Source organism: Macaca thibetana, chromosome 11 (assembly GCF_024542745.1).
Source record: "Macaca thibetana thibetana isolate TM-01 chromosome 11, ASM2454274v1, whole genome shotgun sequence".
Classification (NCBI taxonomy): domain Eukaryota; kingdom Metazoa; phylum Chordata; class Mammalia; order Primates; family Cercopithecidae; genus Macaca; species Macaca thibetana.
Genome location: NC_065588.1, coordinates 105,631,593 through 105,655,459, shown reverse-complemented (window position 1 = coordinate 105,655,459; position 23,867 = coordinate 105,631,593). Strand labels below are relative to the sequence as shown.

The following is a 23,867-nucleotide window of genomic DNA, read 5'->3' as shown; positions in this document are numbered from 1 at the left end:
GAGAGAAGAGCAGGTGGGCATTTGGATGAAGCAAAACTGGCTGTGAGTTGGTGCTGCTGAAGCTGATAATGGGCACAGGAGAGTTCATTATATCATCCTTTCTACTTTCTATTAATTTGAAATCGACCATAGTAAAAAGTTGAAAAATACAATTAAGAAAAAATCTGTACTCTATATTTTTCTTATTCATAAGAATCTGACTGTGACACTTTCTTAATTCACACCTCAATTCACGCCTTCCTCATTCACGTCTGCATATCAAGGAACGTTGACCGAGAGTTGATGTTTGCTGAGGAAAGCTGTAGAATCTTATTCAATATCTAAAACACATACTAGTGATACTTAGTAGGTATTTAGTAAGCATTTGTGAGTAAATGAATGTTGGAAAGAACATATGAATACGAGCCGTTTAAGACACAGCTCTATCTGAACGTTTCCTAACACTGCTCCACACACTAGAATAAGATTCACTCTTGGCTTACCCCTTACCCAGTGATTAAGGATGTCTTCACCACCAGCTAGACCCCTGCTCTTGCCTCCAACTGCTCAGTGAGTTCCTCCATGATCCTCACCTAATCTGCCACCTACATGTCCCTGATCCTCTCCCGCTAATGTCTTCCAGCCTGAACATAACTGCCTGAGGTCCATTCTATCTTATAATTCTTCACCAGCCTTTTGGGAAAAGGTGGAATGAAAAGAATACCAAACACACAAGGAGACGCATAAGCTTAAAAACCAAAGGAACTAAATGGGACTAATGTTTGTTAATTTCCCACTCTGTGCCAGGCACTGCACTAAGTATTTGATGCTCTTTTTTTTCACTTACCCTCTATTGAACTGGTAATATTCTCTCCATTCTAATAAGGAAATGGAGACTCAAAGAGGTTAAGAAACTTGCTCAGGGTTGGCTTGATAATAATAAGAGCCAACAAGTATTGAACTCATCCTATGTGCAAGGGACTGTGATAAGCACTTTCCAATAACTATCTCTTTTAATCCCTACCATGTGCCTAAAAGGTACGTGCTATTGTTATTCCCATTTACAGATGAGTCAACTGAGTCTCAGAGAGGTTGCATCCTTGATCCCTTGCCCAGGGTGTCCTAAGATCTGCTCAGCAAGGATCTGCACCCTGGCTCTTTGACTTTGGAATTTTTCAGGAATCTAGCTAGCACAGTGAATAAACGGCTGAGCCATGATCTAAACCCATCTCCAGGAGACCCCAAGCCACAGTCAGTAGTACTGATCAGCTTCCTTGAAAGGATGGGAACTTTTAACTCCCAGGGACCCACCCTAACAACTGCTGAACTTTTACTGCATGCTGCTCACTTGGTAAATGGCCAGTTCTTACAATGCCCTGCCACACAGGTCCAAATGTTTGCAGTAATCACATTAGCAATGACTTCCTTACTGACACTGTATTTCGGTCTCTCCATATTCTAGGAAAGGAATTCAGTCCCACAGCAGTCAACCTACGTGATGAGGTGCCGCGAACAGTCACAGAACAGCATCAGCATGGCCAAGAGTTGCTTGGACTCTTCAGTGTCATTGTTCAGGCATTCCAAGAAGAGCTTTAACCCTCCGTGGGGCCCGAGCTCACAGATAAATGCCCACAGTTTGGGCAGCAGGTCATCAAGGTAAGTGAGACCTGGAAAAAAGACAGAGAAACCTAAGCTTCAGGTGGAGACTCCACCTGGTCTGTTATTTCTCCTATCCAGTGGGAAAACAAAACACTTAAACCTATTCATGAACGTTTAGTGCACATGAGAAGAAGGTGGGATTATGGAGAAAAGCATTATCACCACAAGAGTAACAATGATAAGAGCCAGTAGTTAGTGGGTGCTGACTACGTACCAGGCACCATTCTAAGCACTCTGTATGTATTGTTTGCTTTCTACTTTCGGAGGCCCAGCGTTATCCCCATCTTATACAGGAGGAAACTGAAGCACAGAGAGGTTAAATAATTGGCGCCAAATCACACAGCTTATATGTCAGAGCCAAGAATAGAACTCAGGTCTGACTTAGCATTATGCTTTAAATCAGGGATCAGCAATTTGTTTCAGGAAACAGCCAAAGAGTAAATATTTTTAGGCACTGTGGGCCAGAAGGTCTCTGCTGTTAAATTAAATCTAGCCAAGTTTGAGCAAAAAACAATTCATCCATCAGGCAGCCCTCAGAACCAGAAGAGGTTCAGACAGCTCCAGTCTGCATTCTGGGCAGGCAACATTTAGGGGCAAAACTGAAGTGAGGCGCAGAGACAGCTTGACTGGTTACACCTCGGCTTTGCCTTATTTGAACGTGGTCTGATGAGATGGTCACCTGTGATTGACTGAAGCTAGGCTGCTGTGATTGGCAGCTATTTGTTACAAATATACTGAATACTCCTAAATTAGACTTCTAGTCAGTTTACATACTAAGTTAGGCTACAGTTCCTTACCTAAGGACTCCAAATATGGAGGCATCCTCAGGCTAAATTTAGTCTAACACTGTTAAAACTACTCAGTGCTACCAACTACAGCACAAAAGCGGCCACAGGCAACGTGTAAAGAAACAGATTTGGCAGCCCGGTGCGATGGCTCACGCCTGTAATCCCAGCACTTTGGGAGGCCAAGGTGGGTGGATCACCTGAGGTCAGGAGTTTGAGACCAACCTGGCCAACATGGTGAAACCCTGTCTCTCCTAAAAAATACAAAAATCAGCCGGGCATGGTGGCCAGCACCTGTAATCCCAGCTACTCAAGAGGCTGAGGCAGGAGAATTGCTTGAACCTGGGAGGCGGAGGTTGCAGTGAGCCAAGATCACGCCATTGCACTCTAGCCTGGGCGACAAGAGTGAAACTCCGTCTCCAAAAAAAAAAAAAAAAAAAAAAAAAAAAGAAAGAAAGAAAGAAACATTTGGCTCTGGGGGGGCCGGGCGCGGTGGCTCAAGCCTGTAATCCCAGCACTTTGGGAGGCCGAGACGGGCGGATCACGAGGTCAGGAGATCGAGACCATCCTGGCCAACACGGTGAAACCCCGTCTCTACTAAAAAGTACAAAAAACTAGCCGGGCGAGGTGGCGGGCGCCTGTAGTCCCAGCTACTCGGGAGGCTGAGGCAGGAGAATGGCGTGAACCCGGGAGGCGGAGCTTGCAGTGAGCCGAGATCCAGCCACTGCACTCCAGCCTGGGCGACAGAGCAAGACTCCATCTCAAAAAAAAAAAAAAAAAAAAAAAAAAGAAACATTTGGCTCTGTTCTAGTAAAAATTCATTGACAAAAACAAGTAGTGGGTTGGATTTGGCCCCCACACAGTAGTCTGCTGACCCCTGCCTTAAACCATCTTGCAGGCTCACTACCTTTGGCAAAGCTTCCCCCCATCTACCTCTATTATTCTACTTATGTTACAAGTGGAAATGCAGTCAATGACTGTGGTAGGATGCTCTGAAATATACAAAAATGGAACCCTGAGGAAGCAAAAGGGGACACAGAGGACATTCTAAGTTTGTTTCCTCATGGCTACAAGGCATCAGACACACAGGCCACATCACTGATATAGTTTACATCTAGTAACGCAGCTATTGACTTAGAAAGGCTGGATCTGAAATGCCATGTATCACTGAATATACAGTAAGGTGTGTTCCTCAGAAAAGCACAGTCACCTTGTATTTGAGCCCTTATAATACCTTTCATCTTATAGGGTACTCTCTGAATTATTTAGTTTTCAATACAGAACTGTTTGGGGAAAGTATATTAGCCAGCAGTGGAAGTTGGGGGAACTCCACCAGTGCTACTGAAGGATGCTTAGAGGGTGAACTGAAGGAATTCTAAAGGAGGCCAAGAATTGTACCAATTTAGTGATTATGCCTAGAGCTTAGACCTCACATTTTCAAGGGTAGGAGGATGTGGTTATAAAGAAGCCTTTAGAAGCAAGACTTTCTTGATCTGTTGGTGATTACATAGATGCCCCACTCATAACTAGTCTTTCAACTGTCCATGTTATATCAAACATACCCAAGAATGTGGAAATCTCACAATTCAAAAACAGGTTAAAATAGAAACAGAGGCAACAGTTACACTGTGGAGATCACAGATATACTCCTATAGGATAAAAGAAGAAAAGCAAGTGTCCTCGAGTTCTGTATAAAGGACTCACGTAGCGTAGACTAGAATACTCATAGCATCACACACTGATTCAACAAGGGCTGCATATCAAGCCATTTAGACAGAGATGGAGACAGTGGGCCTGGCAGAGCAATGGCAGACAGACCAGCAGGGGCGCCAGTGCTGTCAGATGCGTGTGAGGAGTACAGACACTTCCTAAGTTGTCAGCAGAAAAACAACAGTATTTTAAAAACAAGTGTTATTTTCTATAATCTTAGTTGCTAAATAGACTGAATATCAAACAAACACTTTAGTTTATCTTCATCCTTAAAGTGTATATTTTCAAGTTGACTAAGAAACCCATATTTGGATTCTCTCACTTGGGAAAATGAGCTTCAATGTGAGCTCATTTAAAAAGCTGGACACAAACCATAACCCCAAACTCCTCTCACTCAAGATGCTGCCCAAACCCTCAGGTGCTGGGGTGCCCCAGGTATGGTCTTGCCCCTTCTCTGCTCATCTTTGGGAAACCTGCCCTAGGCTGAAAGCCCATGGCTTTACACTCCATCTCTCAGCTGACGCTCCCAGAGTGTCACCTCTGCCATCATGCCTGGTAGGCCCCTTTCCCTCATCACAGCCACAACACAACAGACTCCCCACAGGCCCTGCCCCCTGGTCTTCCCCAGCTCGGCAAATGGTGCTACGATCCACACAGGTGGTTGGGCCAACAACCTGGTATCTTCTTTAAATCCCTTGGTCCTCACACTCCCAAATCCAAGCTACCAGTAAGACCCCTATCTTCTACCTCTAAAACAAATCTAAATCCTCCTGTCTTAATCTCCATTGCTACTACACTAGGCCAGTGGCTTTCAACCAGGAATGGTTTTGCCTCCCAGGAGGCATCTGGCTGAATGCCAAATGTGAAGATATATTTGGCTGTCACAGCTGGTTGAGAAGGTGCTACTGGCATCTATGAGTAGGGACCAGGGCTACTAAACATCCCAAAACACACAAGACAGCCCCTCATGACAAAGAATGGGCCAGCCCAAGATGTCCGTAATGCTGAGGCTGAGAAATCCTGCTGCAGCCCAAGCCAGCATCGTCTCTCAGCATTTTCATTTTCACAGTGCCCATTGTTATATGAGACCTACTTTTTACTTGCTTATTTTTGGTCTCCCCACTACTTGAATACAATCCCCTTGAGAACAAAGAAATTGGCTGTCTCGTTCACCTCTGTATCCTCAGTGCCTGGCACACAGGGGCGCTCAATAAATATTTGAAGAATGGATAAGTGTGAAAGAGAAGCAGTGATTTATGATGCTAAAAAATGTAAAATGCAGCAGAGAAGTTCTTAATCCTTCATGTAACAAAAGGCTTTCACGGTTTACAAAGGCCTTTTGTACTTGTAAGACCAATTCATAACAACTGTGCTGCAACCTAAAAGCCCGTGTTGCCCAGTTCTGTGCTCAGAGGGGGCTCTCCTCCATGTTAAGCTAAAAAGGCAAATGTTGGGCATATCCATGTGATAAGATACTATGCAGCCAATAAAGATAAGGTTTTCAAAGAATTTGTGACATGGTAAAATGACTACCGGAAAGGAAAGGATATCGCCATGTATTTCAATTTAAATATATTTATTTTATATGTGCAGTACACTCAGGCACAGTTGATTGTTTTTGGATTATGGAATTAAAAGTAGTTTTTTCTTTTTTTTGCAACCCTATCTTTTTTGTTTTTTTACTCAGAAAACATAAAAACTTTTTAAAAGTAAATTGTACTTCATAATTAAAATAAGAATCACAAAACAGGAATGGGATGGAAGTGCTTATGACTGAGGTTAGCATGAGCAATTTAACTGAGGTGGATCAATTTCTAAGAGGAACAGCTCAAAAAACACCCTCCTTCAGAATCTATTTTCTGAGTCAAAAAAGCCAGAAAAAAACATCAACTTTTGCTAAGACGAACTGCCAAACGTGAGAGGTGTAGAAGATGCCTTGGGGACTGCGAACCTGTGAGTATCTGCAGTCGGATCTGTGTGAGAGTTGTCAGCGAGGTCTGGTAGAGGACACAGATGTTGCAAACCTTTTGGACTTCTGCAGAGTCGACCCGTTTACCCCCGACAGGCCTGAGAATGTTCCGGACTGATGCCGACTTTTGAAAAGCACGTTTTAGGAGACCTGGCATGGAGAAAAGAAGACATGTGAGCAGCAGCTCAGCCAGCTGCCAAATCCCACCCTGGAAAAGGAAGAGCATTTCAATAAAGCTCTAAACGCACAGCCAGGCCAGACAGTGGGGCAACTCACTCAATTTAAGGCATTTCTTTGGGATAAATTAGAAAAACATTAACAACAGGTTTTTAGGTGCAATCCAAAGATCTCTTCTGAATATCCAAAAATTTCTCAGAATAAGCTAGGCATATTCAGATCTTACATAGGATTCTTACACTGGAAATCACCAAATTTCAAATCCCACAATGGTAAAAATTCAGAGGACTATATTAGGGGAAGAGCGGCAAAGGCAGGGGCCCTGGCTACATCTCTATTTTCTGTGCCTTTAGAGGGAAGTAAGGCATGACCACCTCTAGTTCTGACACCTGGTTTTGAATGATATTCTACTTTTGTTTTCAGTCTTCCCATTGATATCCTGCTGGAGTTACATTTGCTGAGTCCATGCTTACTGCTAGCTACGAGACAGAGTTTTGCAACACACTGAGTAGCAGAAGAACAGACATCCTGAACCTGAAAACCCACCACAGGCAGGTAACTCTGTCAAATTATGCGTTAGTGGCCTTTCCATAACTTTTTATAAGAGTGTGCGACAAGAACCTTCCCATGGAACCCATTACTGACCCTGCGACAGGAAAGCCACTGAAGTGCTAGCCCCGCCTGTGGTTCAGTGAGTGGCTCCTTTATAAGGAGTCCCACATGAGAAATTTATTTTCTTAAGAACTCAGAAAAGCTCTACTTCTAAGAAATTAGAAGAAAGCATCCACAGATCCCTTTTCATGTTGGTTTCTGAAACATTTCATGTTCGTTCACCACCAAACTGAAGTCCACAGGTAGCCACAGTGGCCCTAATGGAACATATGTGTGTGGATATGCTTTTATGACCCAATCTTGATTGTGTTCACTTATTTCTATTTCCCCAATCCTTGTTTTCTATTCCTATGGATTTTTTGTTTTGCTATATATGAACTTAGCGACTTAACAAGCCTCAAAATTGTTGTGGAACAAGCTAGAGGCCAGGTGTGGTGGCTGATGTATGTCATCCCAGCACTTCGGGAGGCTGAGGTGGGCGGATTGCTTGAGATCAGGAATTGGAAACAAACCTGGGCAACAAGGTAAGGCCCCCATCTCTACAAAAGAAAAAAAAAATTAGCCAGGCATGGCAGTACACGCCTATAGTCCCAGCTATTATACTTGGGAGGCTGATATGGGAGGATCACCTGAGCCTAGGAGTTAGATGCTGTAGTGAGCTATGATTGTGCCACTGCACTGCAGCCTGGGTGATACAGTGAGACTCTGTCTCTAACAACAAGAACAACAACAACAAAAACAAAGTTAGAGCATCCCACAAACACAGTGGAACATCCACACAGGAAGAAACAGGAGCTGCACTTCAGCCAAGCGGAGCGACAGGGTCGGGCCTGCTCCCACCACTCACTCTTCACTGGGAGCACATTCTGGGGGGATGCTGGCTGCGCGTGGGCTGGCTCCTGGCTCTCTAGCAGCTTCTTGCTCAGGATGTCACAGAAGAAGATCCGGATCAGAGGCACCCCCCACAGGAACTGCAGCTGTTTGGTGATCAAATGCATTGACTCGTTAAGGCTAGGAGAGAGCAGAGGAGACCTGGCCTGTCAGTTCCATCTGACGCAGGGCCAGGGCCAGCCCACACAGCTCCTAACGGCTTTCCTCTGGGAGCTGGAGCTAGGACCTGGCACTCAATATGGCAAAGAAGATTACAAAAATAAAAAGTGAAACTAACAAATCATTGCTGAGGGTCTGGTATGTCAAGGGCATTGACTCTTCATCTTGTCTGCCTTCCCAGGTCCCCAGGCTCCATGAGTCACACTCTTCTCGAAGACACTTGTCACCCAGGTGACAAAAACAATCTTGTACCCACTGCACGGCCTCCCTCCTCACAGCTGGCCTGCAGGTGGTGGGGGGCCAAATCTAGATGACTCAGCAGCCTCCTCAGTGTTTCCTTGCCTTCCAGGGGCTCCTTGCCTGACTCCACACTGCACTCAGCATCCCTCAAATTCCTGGAATCTGCTGTCACCTTCCTGCTCAAGAAGATGAGGTGACACCCCTACTGGTTCCCACATTGATCATCATATTGTTAATAGTCACCAACCCTGAGCACGGCCAGGCCTGCTGGTAGGTGATTTACATGCATTATCTCATTCAATCCTTCTAGAAAGCCCTATCAAAGGGATGGTGAAAATTATCCCCAGGTTTCAGATGAGGAAAGCGAGGCAAAGCAAGTCGTCCAAGCCCTCCAAGAAGAGGAAGTGGAGCGGAGAGCAGGCTGTCTGCGAAGGTGCTGCTCTGCTTCGCTTACCTCCCACAGCCTCCTGACTCTCAGCACCTCCGCCCCATCCTCTTCAGGCTGGGGTGTCATGCTGGGGCAGGCTGTTCCCTAGCAATGAGTCTTTTTTAACTAGATAGGACCCAGGGATGTCACTCAGGTACAAAAAAGAGCAAATTTGGGGATTTCCTCCCCTGGCCTTTAGTTTTCTGCTGCAACGGTAACTGCCAGGGACCCCATGCCTCGAGCAGATATGTGAACAAGAAAACAGGTGGGCAGCAGAGCTGGTTTCTCTCCAGAAACCACTTTATCTCAGCTCAGGTAGATGTTTCAAATTCATGAAGCTGTGCCTTACTTGATCTCCCTTCTTCTAGTCTAGTGTTTCTCATGTTTTTAAGTTCGTAATTAAACTTTTAAAAATTTATATTCTACCTCTTGAAAAGGATTTTGGGTGATTTCTATTCCCTTTGAATCATCTGTCTTATTTTAGCATCTCCAAAATATGGCAGTCTAGTCAATCAATAAAAGTGACAGTGAAGAAGAAAAAACATTGATAAGGTCCATAACTGAATGGAAGGAACAAAATACAAAATAGTATGATTTCAATTTTGTAAAAAACAATCAGTATTTCTAGATAGGAAAACTGACAAGATATTCACTCAAGTTATCTTTGGTTTACGGGATAATGGTCTGGTCTTTATCCTCTTTTGTTCTTACTCACAATTTATTAATATATAATGAATATGTATTATTTTTGTAATAAGAAACAAAACACCACAAGCTGGAAGAAAGAAAGAAGGAAGAAGAAGATGGTGGGAGAGAGGCAAGAAAGACAGCGATTTGCATCTGGGACTCACCCATAATCCACAGATTGGGAGAACCAGCCAAGGACAGGATGCCAGTGGGTCAGGTTGGACTTCTTCTGGGACACGTACTTCTGACAGTAGCACAGCATCTGGGTGAGCAAACTCACGAACCCATCTGTCTCCTCCTCTAACACTTTGGGGCTGAGGGAGCCCAAGTGTAGGAGGTTGCCTAGAGAGAGAGAAGGCTGAGTGTGATGGGCCCAAACACTCTGGTGCCTCCCGGCCCTGTTCCCTGTCTGTGGCTCAGGCGGCCACATCCCATGTGCAGGAAGACATTTCCACATAAGGGGCACCTGTCAGTGCTGGAGGCTGCTATGTGGTGCAAAGATAAGAAACAGGCAGAGCTGACTTCAAATCCTGGTTCTGCCACAGACAAAGTGCGCTGTGGCTGTCTACCCATGTCTCAAACTTGTTTCTTCATTTGTAAGATTGGAATGATGATCCCTACTGTCCATATGAGGATGAAGTAGCAGGTAAAATATCAGGCACACAGAGGTAAGTGATATTTAGTTAGCATTACATTTTAATATTATATTAATGCTTAAAAATCAAGGGTCAACATAAGAAATGGCCTTTGAAGAATATCTGAATGTCCTGGGAAGTCGCTGCTATTCAACGTTCACCAGTTAGTCAACATCCCTCATGTGAACACTCGCACCATAAACTCCTCATGAAATTTGGCCCCAGGGAAGTTTTTTTTTTTTTTTTTGAGACTGAGTCTGGCTCTGTCGCCCAGGCTGGAGTGCAGTAGCCGGATCTCAGCTCACTGCAAGCTCCGCCTCCCGGGTTTACGCCTTTCTCCTGCCTCAGCCTCTGGAGTAGCTGGGACCACAGGCGCCCGCCACCTCGCCCGGCTAGTTTTTTGTATTTTTTAGTAGAGACGGGGTTTCACCGTGTTAGCCAGGATGGTCTCGATCTCCTGACCTTGTGATCCGCCCGTCTCAGCCTCCCAAAGTGCTGGGATTACAGGCTTGAGCCACCATGCCCGGCTGGAAGTTTTTATCTCAAGTCTGTAATCCCACAGGCTGAGGCGTGTGGATTGCTCAAGCCCAGAAGTTTGAGACTAGTCTGGGCAATGTGGTGAAAAACCCTGTCTCCACTAAAAATACAAAAATTAGTCGGCCATGGTAGTGTGCGCTTGTAGTCCCAGCTACTCAGGAGGCTGAGGTGGGACACCACCTAAGCCTGGGAAGTCTAGGATGCCGTGAGCCATGACTGTGCCACTGCAGTCCAGCCTGGGTGACAGAGTGAGATCCTGTCTTCAAAAAAAAAAAAAAAACCAGCTTTTCCTATCTAAAATAAATTTAGGCAAGGAGAATTTTGTGCCTCTGCCTCAGATGCTTCTATTAACAAATCCTTTCTTCCATCTACAATGAAAACACTGTAAAACAGGTAATGCAGGCGCTGCTCTGATATAAGCCCCACCTAACTACTCCCTCCCTTCTCCCTTGAGACGAGAATTATCCAGGCAATTCACACCGCATTTCCACTTTTTCCTTGACTGCCAGGAAACTAAAGGCTGACATCTAATGTTCATTAACAGTCACTTAACTAGTTTACCAGGCCAGTATATTTTCCATGTGATTTTAATTTACGTGTCTATTTTAACTGTCTATCTAAATATGTGTTTTTTATTGTAAGCACTTCCAACTGTTATAAAAAACCACCAAATCTCTAGAATAGTGACAGGCAAAACACTTGAGCTTTCCCTGATGGCCAGGACACAGTCAAGTTCCAGCCACGGATACTCACTCATTAGACAAAGCGTATGGCATCCTTCTAAACTTTCACATACGTCACGGCATCGATCTTCGTCTCTTAAAAACATGATGAATTTACGAAGCATGTCATGGGATTCCAAAACAGTGAGGCGCTGCAAACAATGGCCAACCGTTAAATCAGAAACTGCCAGGAACAGTTTCCTGTAGAGAGTGAACCTGATCACTTGCAGATCACCCCTGGTTATGCGGGATGTGCTAGTAAACACCAAGAAGAAAATGGACAGACGAGAACCCACTTCTTTGGGCTACTAACACAAGTGTGTCTATCATGGCCACTGGTCCCAAAGAACATTAAAGGGAGGTGTGGAAATAAGCAGAGAAGCCATTTTACTTTCTGATATCTAAGAAGAAAAGCAAAAACACAATTGGGTTTTCGCGGGGAACTCACAAAGCCTGCTTACCTCAGGGGTCACTGTGCTGAGATGAGTCACCAGAGCAGGCACAGACATGATGTGGATGAGGAATGGCCGAATCAGATTGTCTGAGAACTGTGCAGCAATCACAGGGCTAGACACAGACAGATCCGCTCATTCAGACAGGGTCTCCATGTGCATCCAGAACAAAAGCACAACCCCACCAATGTGCTCAAATCCCTAGAAATTATTCTGCATGGGATTTCTGAGAAAACTGAAGGCTGAAACTGGGGACACACACTAGGGAAATGGGCAAGTCAGTGATGGTACAGTTGCTGATGCCAGACTGTGCAGCTATGAAAAACCAGTTTTGAAATTTTACTGACATAAAAGAATGCTCATGCTATAATCAACTTAAAAAAAAGGTAGGATGAGAAACTACATACATGGAAGAGGAAGGAGTTTGTGATGGGGAGGGAGTGCTGGTATAATCGATTTCTCTATTGGGTGGTGCTTACCCAGGTGTGTTCACTCTGTGACGACTCACTAGTAACTCATACTTCAGTTAAGCAGTTAAGCATATATAGTTTACATATAGTACATATACTATATATAAGTATATATAGATATAATGTTTCGAAATAAACATAAATATAGATACATTTTAAAAAGATTGAGGTGACAGATAAAGTCAACAATGTATCTCTGGTTGTATAATCATGAGAAATGTTTTTCTTTTTTATGTTTTTCTGCTTTACCTAGGTTTTCTATAATAAGTATGCATTGCTTCCATAATCAAAAAAAAGATAAATACTATTAAATAATGATCCCTATCCCACACCATACGTAAAAAATAATGAAATGAGCCACAGACCTAAATGCTAGCTTCATAACTAAAACTATAAAATTCTTAGAAGAAAACACAGCTTTGAGATTTCAGGTTAGGCAATGATTTCTGAGACATCACACTAAAAGTACAAGTGTCAAAAGAAAAAAAGTAGGTAAGTTGTGCTTCTTCAAAGTTTAAAACTTTTGTGATTCAAAAGACACTATCAAGAAAGTGAAAAGACAACCCATCGAATGGAAGGAAACACCTGCAGATCACTTTTCTGAAAAGTGCACATAAAGAATTCACAACTCTCATAAAAGATGAAACATCCAATTAAAAAGTGGACGAAGGATCTAAACATACATTTCTCCAAGGAAGACAGACAAATGGTTAATAAATACATGAAAAGATGTTCAACATCACTAGCTAGTACATCACAGGGAGTTGTAAATCAAAACGACAGTGAGACATCCCTGTACACCCACTGGGATGGCTAAATAAAAAAGACAGATAACAAGTGTTGACAAGGATGTGGAGAAACTGGAGCCCTCACATACTACTGCTGGAAATGTAAAATAGTGCAGGCGCTTTGGAAAATAATTTGGCAATTCTTCAAAAGGTTAAGCATGGAGTTACCACATAACCCAGGTAAGTCTACTCCTGGGAATATGCCCAAGAGAAATGAAAACATATGTCTACACAAAAACTTGTACATAAATGTTCATAGCAGTATCATTTATAACAGTCAAAAAGCAGAAACAACTCAAATGTGGTATATCCATATAATGGAGTATTATTTGGCCATAAAAATGCATGAAGTACTAATACGTGCTACAACATGGATGAACTCTGATTATAATATGCGAAGTGAAAAAAGCCAGTAGCAAAAGACCACATGTTATATGATTCCATTTATGTGAGATGTCCAGAACAGGCAAATCCAAAGAGATAGAAAGTAGATTAGTTGTTGCCAGGGGTTCTGGGGAGAGGGGAAGAGGGAGTGACTGCTAATGGGTATTAGGTTTCTTTTCAGGGTGATAAAATATTAATGGAATTAGATTGTGGTGATGGTTGGGAATAGGCCCCCAAAATCTGGCCATAAACTGGCCCCAAAACTGGCCATAAACAAAATCTCTGCAGCACTGTGACATGTTCGTGATGGCCATGACACCCACGGCTGGAAGGCTGTAGGTTTACCAGAATGAGGGCAAGGAACACCTGGCCCACCCAGGGCGGAAAACCACTTAAAGGCATTCTTAAACCACAAACAATAGCATGAGCGATCTGTGCCTTAAGGACATGATCCTGCTGCAGATAACTAGCCCAACCCATCCCTTTATTTCAGCCCATCCCTTTGTTTCCCCATAAGGAATACTTTTAGTTAATCTATAATCTATAGAAACAATGCTTATCACTGGATTGATGTCAATAAATACATGGGTAAATCTCTGTTCAAGGCTCTCAGCTCTGAAGGCTGCAAGATCCCTGATTTCCCACTCCACACCTCTGTATTTCTGTGTGTCTTTAATTCCTCTAGCACTGCTGGGTTAGGCTCTCCCCGACCAAGTTGGTCTCGGCAGGCGATGGTTGCACAATTCTGTGAACATACTAAACGCCAGGGAATGGTATGCTTTAAATGAATAAAGTGTATGAGATGTGAATTAGACTTCAATAAAGTTATTTTAAAAAATCACTCAGAGGTCATGCAGAAAAAAAGGTAAGAGAACAACTTGCAGAGGGAAAAAAGGTTTCTTCTAGCTAACGTGCTCCAATAGCAATGAGCAGAGGTGTTAGTGGTATTTAGGCTCTCAGAATTCACACTATACACTTTCACTTTCAAGAGTACCATTTTTGGAACAAGGACATTTTATGAGGCTGAAATGTTGAAAATATCAGTACCTATGTTCACCACTTCTCTAGATGAGGCTAACCAACCAAGCTAACCTCTCTGATCTGAGTGGGGCACACGAAAAGAGAACCATGTTGTTTTCTGCATGTTAGAAAGAAGTTTAAAACAGAACAGCACAATTCCCTAAACAGAAGAAAAACAAACCACAGAGAATGCTGCTGAAACTACAACCAGTCACTTCGCATTTGCAAGGAAGGGACTGCATTGTTTCAAGGGCACAAAGGGCTGTGGCATTCTCTGGTGGTTCTCACAGAAACCTATGGATTCCATCCTGGGCCATATCCCTAAGTAATCTGGCCTGACTGACTGGGAGCAAATATCAGTGGAAGCATTATAGGACTGCAGGGCTGCCTCAATGTTTGGAGGGGTGTGATCTTTTGAGTCTGCATGAGGCCAGACTCAAAAACCACAGACACTGCAAACACTCCTACATTTCCCTCAATTTCTTATTACTGATTTTCCCAGCATGAGGTCAACAGAATCTTTCTTTAGCCCACCTGTAGCTGCTGCATTTAAGCACCCCTGGGTGACAAAGTCTGTAAGTGGACCGCTTAGTCGAATGTTTAATATCATGGCTAGACATGGTTGGGGGGGGGTGGGGAGGATAAACAAAAGAGGTATGACTGACGCACAGTCCCTGCTAACAGAGAGCTCAGAGTACAACCAGGGAGCTGGGCAGGCATACGGGGAAAAACAGAAGCCAGGACTAGTGGGTACATGACTAGGTGCCTGGGCAAACTAGGGGTCCAGATAATCAATGCCATGGCAGTGTGAGGAACAGGGCAAGTCTGGGAAGGTTCCCACGTGCTATTTACCAACATAAAATATATTATTCTTAGAATACAAAAACGTGTCCAACATGTGAGGCAAGTACAAAGAATAAGAAGAAAGAGTATGAGCTCTGGAGTTAAATAACCTGGGTTTAGTTTCTGGCCTGGCCACTCCTGCTGTGTGACCAAGAGCAAACAGTTTAACTTCTCTGGGCCTTAGCTTCCTCATCTATAAACTGGAGAAAAGCCACATGTGGTGGCTCACTCCTATAATCCCAGCACTTTTTGAGAGGCTGAGGCGTGAGGATCACTTGAGGCCAGGAGTTTGAGAGCAGCCTGGGCAATATAGTGAGACCCCATCTCTACAAAAATTTTAAAAATAAAAAAATTAGCTGGGCATGTGCCTGTAGCCCTAGCTACACGGGAGGCTGAGGTGGGAGGATGGCTTGAGCCCAGGAGTTTGAGCCTGCAGTGAGCTCTGATCACGCCACTGCACTCCACTCTTGATGGCAAAGCACGACCTTGTCTCACAAATAAATAAATAAAATGGAGGTAAGAGAATGTGGTGAGGAGTCAGTTAACATGTGTAAAAGTTTTAGAACAATGTGTGGCCCATAAATGTTAGCTATTCATATTTCAGGATTTAGTGATCATGTCTTGGCACACCACTGACAATTTTACAGACTTTCACTATACTCCTGTATGATGAAACCACTGATATCTTATTTTAAAAGGTCCTGATTGTGTTCAATTATACACAAACATTCAGAGGGGAAAAGTACTATTTGGGAAAAAGGCTTTAGAGTAGCCTGGCCTTAACAAGTGATTCAATGGAATCTAATACATACAGAGAAGAAAAACTACAAGGACGGCTGTTGGTTATATTCTTAAAGGAGAATTTAAGTGTGGTAGAATGACTGGATGTGAGCATGCTGGTGAACCACATGTGAATTACAACCACACCGGGGCAGGGGAAGGATGCTGGACAGGAAAGAAAAGTGAGGTGCTCCTAGACCTTGTGTCTCTGGAGGTGGAGGGGGAGGCAGAGCTGCTCCTGAGTTTGAGAGTTCAGGCCTCAGTGTGCTGACCTTCACTGTGTCTGCCAGAGGACAGCGGGCAATGCTGCTGGAATGAGCTGCCCCACAAGGTGACTTGGGTAGGGACAGTTGCAGTGAATCTGTTTCTTAGGCTTCTGGGAAAACCTGTTTGTACCTAGACATTAGGGCTCATTAAATACAACTCACGTAACTTCTCTAAAAGTATGAAATGAAGGCACAATTGTCTATTAGGTAATTAGCTCTACTTCTGTAACTAATGATAGCATAACTGGTTACATCCCGTTCTTCTGTGTAAGGGTCTAGCTTCCAGAAGCATGTGGTCTAATGTGGTAGCCACTGGCTACATGTGGCTACTGAGCACTTAAAAATGTGGCTGGTCCAAATTCAGACGTGCTCTAAGTACATAACACTTTTGAAGACTTGGCATGAAGAGAAAAATGTAACACATTATTTAATTTTAATTAAAATAATTTTAAAATATTGATTACATGTAAAAATAACATTCTGGATATATTAGCTTAAATAAAAATATATCATTATACTACATTTCCCTTTTATTTTGACTTTTTTTTTTTTTTGAGACCAGGTATCACTCTGTCACCCAGGCTGGAGAAGCTCGATCATGGCTCACTGTAGCCTTGACTTCCCTGGCTCCAGGGATCCTCCCACCTCAGATTCCTGAGTAGCTGGAACCACAGGCACATGCCACCATGCCCAGCTAATGTTTGTATTTTTTGTAGAGATGAAGTTTGGCCATGTTGCCCAGGCTGGTCTCGAACTCCTGAGCTCAAAATGATCTGCCCACCTCGGTCTCCCAAAGTGCTAGGATTTCAGGCGTGGGCCACCGTGCCTGGTCTCTTTTGACTTTTTAAATACGGCTCTAACTATATTTCCAATGGACAGACCTGCTCTAGGTCAGCCTTGTCCAACAGAACTTTCTGTGATCCTGGAAGTTTTCTATATTGGTGCTGTCCCACACAACTGCCACTAGTTACGTGTGGCTGCTGAGCATTTGAAATGTGGCTAATGCAACTGAGGAAGTGAATTCTTCATTTTATTTAACTTTAATACATTTTCATTTAAACAGCCCCCTGTGGTTAGTGGTTAGTGGAAAGCACAGTCTAGACCAGGTGTTTTATAAACTATGGCCTATTTCTGTAAATAAAGTTTTACTGGAACACAGTCATGCTCATTTGTGTCTGTACAATCTACGGCTGCTTTCAAGATGCAATGGCAGAGTGGTTGTGACAGAGGCTGTATGGCCCAGAGAGCTGAAAATATTTATCCAGCTCTTTCTAGAAAATTTGGCCAACCCATGCTCTAGCCCATCATTTTTCAAATAGGTTTTACATGGAAAATGATTTCATGGGATATCGACGTCATCCAAAAAACAAGGTAGGGGTATTCCATGCTCAGATATGTTTGGGCCAACCCCGGGTTAATAAGCCCATGGGGTTCGGCTAGCATAGCAGGACTTCTCAGGGCTCTCAGCATCAAGGTGTACTATAGATCCACAGATGGGGCAGAGCAGCAGCTTTCACCAAGCTGGTTCCACCATGACACTCTTCCAGGATTATTAACATCTCCCCAAGCTAGTGTTCCCCTCGACAGTTTAAACATGTTCTGGACCTATGAATAAGCATGGTGTTTTACATTTGGTAATTCTCAGAATTGCAGGTATAATTTCCATAAGGAATTACTTAGCTTCTTCAGTACTTGACATCTCTAAACTAAGTGAAGGCAAATATTACCTCTTCTCTGGTCCTCCAAATTCTAATATTTTACATGCGCGTTCACATTACTTCCTTAATCCTCTCACCCTGCCCTTTGTCGGGCTTCTTCTGGCTCTTAGGTTTTTTGTTTTGTCAATTAAAACTTCAAAAGGAAAAATGATTGCATTTTGGTCTCTTTTAGATAAAAGAAATTAATTTTGAATAGTTTCCAAAGATCACACTGCAATAATATTCAGGGCTGAAGATTAATATTCAAGACTTAAGATTAAGAAAAAGTTTGAGCAGTCACAAATGTATTCACTTTCATTAAGAACAACGTTTCCCTTAAATTCTGACAAAGTGGGCAAGTCTATACCTAATACCAGTAACGAGAGAAAGAAAAACCAAGAGGAGGAAGCATTCAAGAACATGCCAACGCCTCAGCTATGGTTTCTTACTCACCGCAATGCTAGAGAAAAGGCTGCTGTTAAAGTGCCTTTGGATAGACAAGGACGGGGTCTTGCCAGGCCACGGGTTAACAATACCTGAAAAGAACGTTTTAATTGGTCAGCGGATGATACCAACTTTATATTCATTTGTACATAAAAAAGCAAAAAAACTAAAATGAGTCCTTCAGATAAAAAAACTTTGAGCCAGGCAGGAGGATTCCTTGAGGCCAGCCTGGGTGACAGAGCAACCTGTCTCTTAAAAAAAAGACCAAAAAAACCGTATGCAGTGTTTTTATAAGAGGAAAGGGAAGAACGTATTGGGTAATGAGGTTAACTCTACCACTCTTTCTCTACTTTGAATATTATGGTTAGAAATTCTTTAATAATAAAGTTAAAAAAACAGCTAATAAAAATAATGCCAGACTTAAAATTTAAAGACACATTATTTTAGAAGCCGTTCAATTATGGTGTGAAGTAGAAGTTTCCTCTAGTGAGACAACTGCCAGTCATACCAGCTTCTGCCAACAGACCACCTCACAGGGTTGTTGCGAGGAGTATGTGAAACCAAATCAGGAAACAGCCCATCACAGTGCTAGGTAGAAGGAAGGGCAAAATCAACATTACTTCTCAAACTCAAGAATTCCATAGTGCCTTTAAGCAGCAATCAGGCTTTCTTAACGATTCCCTACAGGTATGGTATGGCACAACAAGGTATGAAGTGGAAAAGACTGTTTGAGGACACAGAGCTAGAAATATGATTCTAGACATCAACCAAGAAGGAATCTGAGGGAACAAGCCCTGAGGTCTCCTTCCAGAGTTTAAATGTCAAAAGACTGATTACCCTTGCAGCCAAAAACATAGAGCACTCAGGGGATCCCAGCACCACTGTCCTCCCTTTACCTGACCCACAAGTGAGACAAAGCAGGGGAAGGAAGAAGAGGACAGCAGGCATCAAGCTCTTCCTATGAAAAGCGTTTCTGAGGAGGGCACCAGGTATGCTGAACGCAAATGTAAAAATCCAACTGCAGGTGTTAGAGAGTGGGGAAGTTGCACACTGCGGGGCAGGGGTCACAGACCTGCAGCACAGAATAAAATCCATGCTGGTTGAGATGTCCCATTATATTTGCACAAATGTGGTTCATCGCTGGTCGAAGACTTTCACCTAAACAAAACAGTGAGAACAAAAAAATCTCTTGCCATAATGTGACTGTTGATGTGGGACAGGAAATTGTGTCCCACACCTAAGGCCCTAAGAAATGAGATGCCCCTGGCTTGCCTTCCTTTTCCCTTAGGCCTGGTGCCAGAGCACAGGGAAGCAATGTGTATTTGGAACTCTATCCCTCCTGGAAGGCCTGGCTCAAGTGTCACCTCTTGATTGATGGGTCCCGTCACGCCCCTAGCCAGAAGTGATGTCTCTGGCCTCTGAGCTCCTGTAGCACCTTTTCTAATTCTCTCCTAGGGCCTGGCACTGTCTTCTCTGGAGGGATGCCTCCTCTCCTCAATGGGACATGAGCTTCTGGGCAGGGCCCAGAACTCAACAATTTTTGGGTTCCCTCCAAGAGGCCAGGGTCATGCCTGAAATAAACCCTCCTTGCTGACCTGGAGCCTTTGCATAGCTTCCCCTGCTTTCTGCTTCATCCCTGCTCTTCACTCTGTGAATCCCAGCTCTCTCTCCAGCTCTCAGCTCACACACCACTTCTTCAGGAAAGCTAGAGCCTCAGACCAAGCAAGGCCTCTCCACCCTACTGGACACTCTCATTTCTCTTGCAGGCTTCCTTCCAAGCACTTAACACATTATTGTCATTTTATATCTATGAGCAACATCTATTTAATGCCTGTTTTCCTCATTAAGTTCTGTGAGGAAGGGAGCACCTAAAGTCCCCGGAGGGCAACGCCCCTTTCTGTTTTGCTTATCTCCGTCTCTTCAGTGCCTAGCGGCATCTGGCACTTATGGGCTACTTGTTGAACAGATGAATGAAACGACCATATGAAACACATGGGGCTAAGGACACTTACCAGGGAAGGAGGCAGTTTATAATGCAAATTTTATCGGCAAAATGGAATTATTCACAACCTAATGATTTTCCAAGTAAAATGACGAGGCTTAAGTGAATGTTATCACTTGGAGGCTAAGGCACTGTAGGAATTATAAAAATTAAGATCAGAAGAACCATGCCTTTGAATGTAAATTCAAAGAAGGGTAGAGTACAGCACACAATGCTGAATGGATTCTGGATACTGTGACGCAGTCTGATGGTCAGTGCCAAGGGCATCCTCATTGATATGGTCTCAGGGCCTTCCCTGAAGCTTGTGGTGGCAAAAATGTTTCTTACAAAGAAAAAAAGGTCCCTGAACTCTCTGTGGAAATGTTCATTACAGAATATTTTGAAGCAAGTCCCACAGACCTTTTCCCCGAAGAATTTTCCATGTTGAAGTGTCTGTGAAGGTGACAAGCATCGTGAGGTACAGGGTGATGAGTCGGGAGTCTTGCAGGATTTCAGGCTGGAAACAATAAACACAGCAAGATTAAGACACAGGTCCTCTGATTCCAGACAGTGAAGTGTTCACTTTACAAGTGCTCTATGGGCACTCAGCCTGGAATCACTGAGTCAGGATTATAAGTCAGTCTTCATTCTTTTTCTCTTGGGCAATGACCACTTCAGGAGTTAAATAACAAGAAATTTGACACTCTCGTGCTTGACCATGGAATCATATATTCCTAGGAACAGAGAACTGAGAATCCCTAGAAAACAAGATGACCAGGGCTGGCTTGCTATATGTACATGTGCCTGCCTGTCTGTCTGAACTCTGCAGAAACAGAGCAGAAATGCAATTGAGCATGACTGGGACTCTGGGCTCAGCCTTCTGACTTCACCACCTACTAGCTGTGTGAGCTTAGGCAAGTTTCTTAACCTCTCTGTGCCTCAGTTTCCTCATCTGTTGACCAGAAACAATAACACTGCTTTCCTCATAGGGTTGTTGTGAGAAATAAATGGATTAATGCATACAATGCACTAAGAACAGTACCTGGCACATAGATAACTCCATGTAATGTTGGCTGCTGTTCTAATTTTGATGACAGTTCATTGTTTCACCAAGTGTAAGTTAAGCAAAAGGCCTGACTGCTTTCTAGGCCCACAGACCGTATAGCAGGTCCACCTGGAAGGGACCTTGGAGACAACCTTGGAGACCACTGAGTTCAAAACCCTAAGCTCATTGACAGTAAGAGAGGGGAAGCAGCCTGTTCAAGGTCACGTGGGAAATTAGCAGTGGAATCAGGACTGAATTTCACATATTCCTGGCTCCAGAGTCAGGGCCCTTTTTCTCCTGATGTCTATTTCTTTGCATAAATTTTTGTTTGTTCAAAATAGAAGAGCCTCTCCTCAAAGAACAATCTGTTGTGGAATGTACACACAGAGAACAGATAAACAAGGATCTGCCTGGCAGAGTGCAGGTAGGGAAATACCCTGCCCACTTGGCCCTGAGTCATTTTGGTGGACTCCCAGGGCTCCAAGCAACATAGTGTAGAAACCCTGCCCTAAGCCATGTCTCACCTGACAAGCCAGGTGTGGCTTGCTGCTGGCCACTGCCTTGGCTGTGTTATTGGCAAGAGCCATTCCTGAGCACCCAAAGAGGGATGGCTGGGAATGGATTATTACTGGCATGGGGGGCGGTCCAGGGACTTTCGTTCCATTACTGAGCTGTGTCCTTGCCAAGCCTCTGTCCCTGAAACCTCTCTCTCCCTATGTGCAAAGTAGAAAAGGCTCCTGTATATGTCTGCTCACACCCCTGTCCATCCTTTTCAGAACACTGAAGGGGGTGGGGGAGCACAGGACCAGGCTGGGCTAGTGACAGTACCCCATTCCTCTTGCCACTTTGACTGGTTCAGAGGTGAACCCAGGATTCCACTGGACCTACAAGAAACCTGGATTTTTGAACGGGTCGGGAGACCTCTCTTCCCTTTAGTCAAGACAGGGTAAGACTATAAAGTCAAAACTGGTGGTTGCCATGATTATAGCAGGAAAGGACGAGGTGACCCCAAAAGGGAACAGGGATGAGAGAAAAGAATGAGAGGGAGAATCCAGAAACCCCTGGCTCTCCTTATCCCCAGCTGCCATGTTACTGAATATATTCTAGAGCACAACATTCTCTTCCTTGCTGAGGCCTGACTAGTATAATAATGTAGATCATAAAGTACTGATTACATTAAATGAACAGGAAGGAAAGTGACAGATTCCCTGGCATGGAGGCTGTGGCGTGGCAAGCGGGTTAAGGGTCCAACACACACCAAAGAAGGGTTCATATTGATAACAGCATCAAAATTCCTCTCTTCCAGAACAGGGCTCAGCTAGCAACTCTGATTGATAGGGACTCTGAAAATACAGACTAAAGTCTACAGGTGAAAATGACGTATTTATTGTTTCTGGTTTTGCCTTTTTTTTTTTTTTTTTTTTTTTTTTTTTTACCTTGAGCTGCTTGAGAAAATCACAGCAGTACCACAGAATGCTCTTGATCTGTTTAATCCAAAGGAGCGTGAGGTCCTTAGAACAAGCCAGGGACACATACCACACCTATAGGTGGGAAAAAGAGGAATGTCATGGGCTGTTATAGAGATCATATCACATATGCTCTAACTGTTGGAACTGGACCTATTAGTTAGGTCCAGTGCCAGACAAAGCAGTGGACCTGAATGAATAAGCTGCAAACAGGACTTATTTTAACACTAAACCCAAAGACAAAACAGCCTAGTAAGAAAACTTACTATTCTGTGTTGTGGCAAGAGCAGAACGTAGCTACCTGGATCATGAAGAAACTAAGGAATCATTTGTACTTTGGTAATGTTTTCCATCCACTACCTATTTGCATTTGTGTGTGAATTGGTCCTAACATTCAATAGGAACTTTCAGAGTCCAGTAGGTTGGCCCTTAAGAGCTTGTGGGAGACACTGCGGCTCCCATCCACTTACCTTTGGCTCATTCTCAGCATCCATGCTGCTCAGGATGCTGCGACACAACTTCTCAAATCTCTGCAAAGAGACACACTGGGTGTTATACATTCCCACAACCCATCAAAAAGTGAAAACAAGCCTTCGGCGGGTACCTGGCATGTGCAGGTATTATGCCAGGTGATTCACAGACATAATCACATGCAGTTCCTTCCTACAGATGAGGATACTGAAGGTCAGAAAGACTAAAGGGTTCTCCAACGGGTGGCCCAAGAGCTGGAGGAACCCTATAGAAATGTTTTAGAAACTGGTATATTTCACATAAAAATCCAAATTGAAGCTTCTTTCAAAAAACAATATCAATCTGGCCAACTGGACTTGGATTCCTGCAGGCCTGCTGCTGTCTCTTCAACTGGGCTCTCCAGTTTACTGTTTCTTAAGCACCATGGATACTGATTTTGCCTCAGAGACAGCAGCCTTTCATCATTTTTATCCTGTAATGCAAAAGGAAGAAAAGTGGAAACTAGAAAACAGGTTCCATTTTGGCTATACCAATCCTGGATCCGCCCTTAAACCATGTGATACTGGGCAGC

At 43.7% G+C, this 23,867-nt stretch overlaps 1 protein-coding gene across 4 annotated transcripts in view; it reads right to left on the bottom strand.

The window, feature by feature from the left end:
* The window catches only part of UBE3B (ubiquitin protein ligase E3B), a 65,729-nt gene that overhangs the window by 34,411 nt on the left and 7,451 nt on the right, over window positions 1–23,867 (bottom strand). For all 4 annotated transcript variants that reach the window (XM_050749662.1, XM_050749664.1, XM_050749665.1 and 1 more), the window contains 11 exons: window positions 23,296–23,355; window positions 22,796–22,900; window positions 20,735–20,831; window positions 19,406–19,491; window positions 18,343–18,425; window positions 11,651–11,756; window positions 11,221–11,341; window positions 9,460–9,637; window positions 7,739–7,902; window positions 6,085–6,252; window positions 1,475–1,646 (listed from right to left, as the gene is read on the bottom strand). In XM_050749662.1, the coding sequence (XP_050605619.1) occupies window positions 1,475–1,646; window positions 6,085–6,252; window positions 7,739–7,902; window positions 9,460–9,637; window positions 11,221–11,341; window positions 11,651–11,756; window positions 18,343–18,425; window positions 19,406–19,491; window positions 20,735–20,831; window positions 22,796–22,900; window positions 23,296–23,355 (1,340 nt within the window). The remainder of the gene's footprint in view (window positions 1–1,474; window positions 1,647–6,084; window positions 6,253–7,738; window positions 7,903–9,459; window positions 9,638–11,220; window positions 11,342–11,650; window positions 11,757–18,342; window positions 18,426–19,405; window positions 19,492–20,734; window positions 20,832–22,795; window positions 22,901–23,295; window positions 23,356–23,867) is intronic.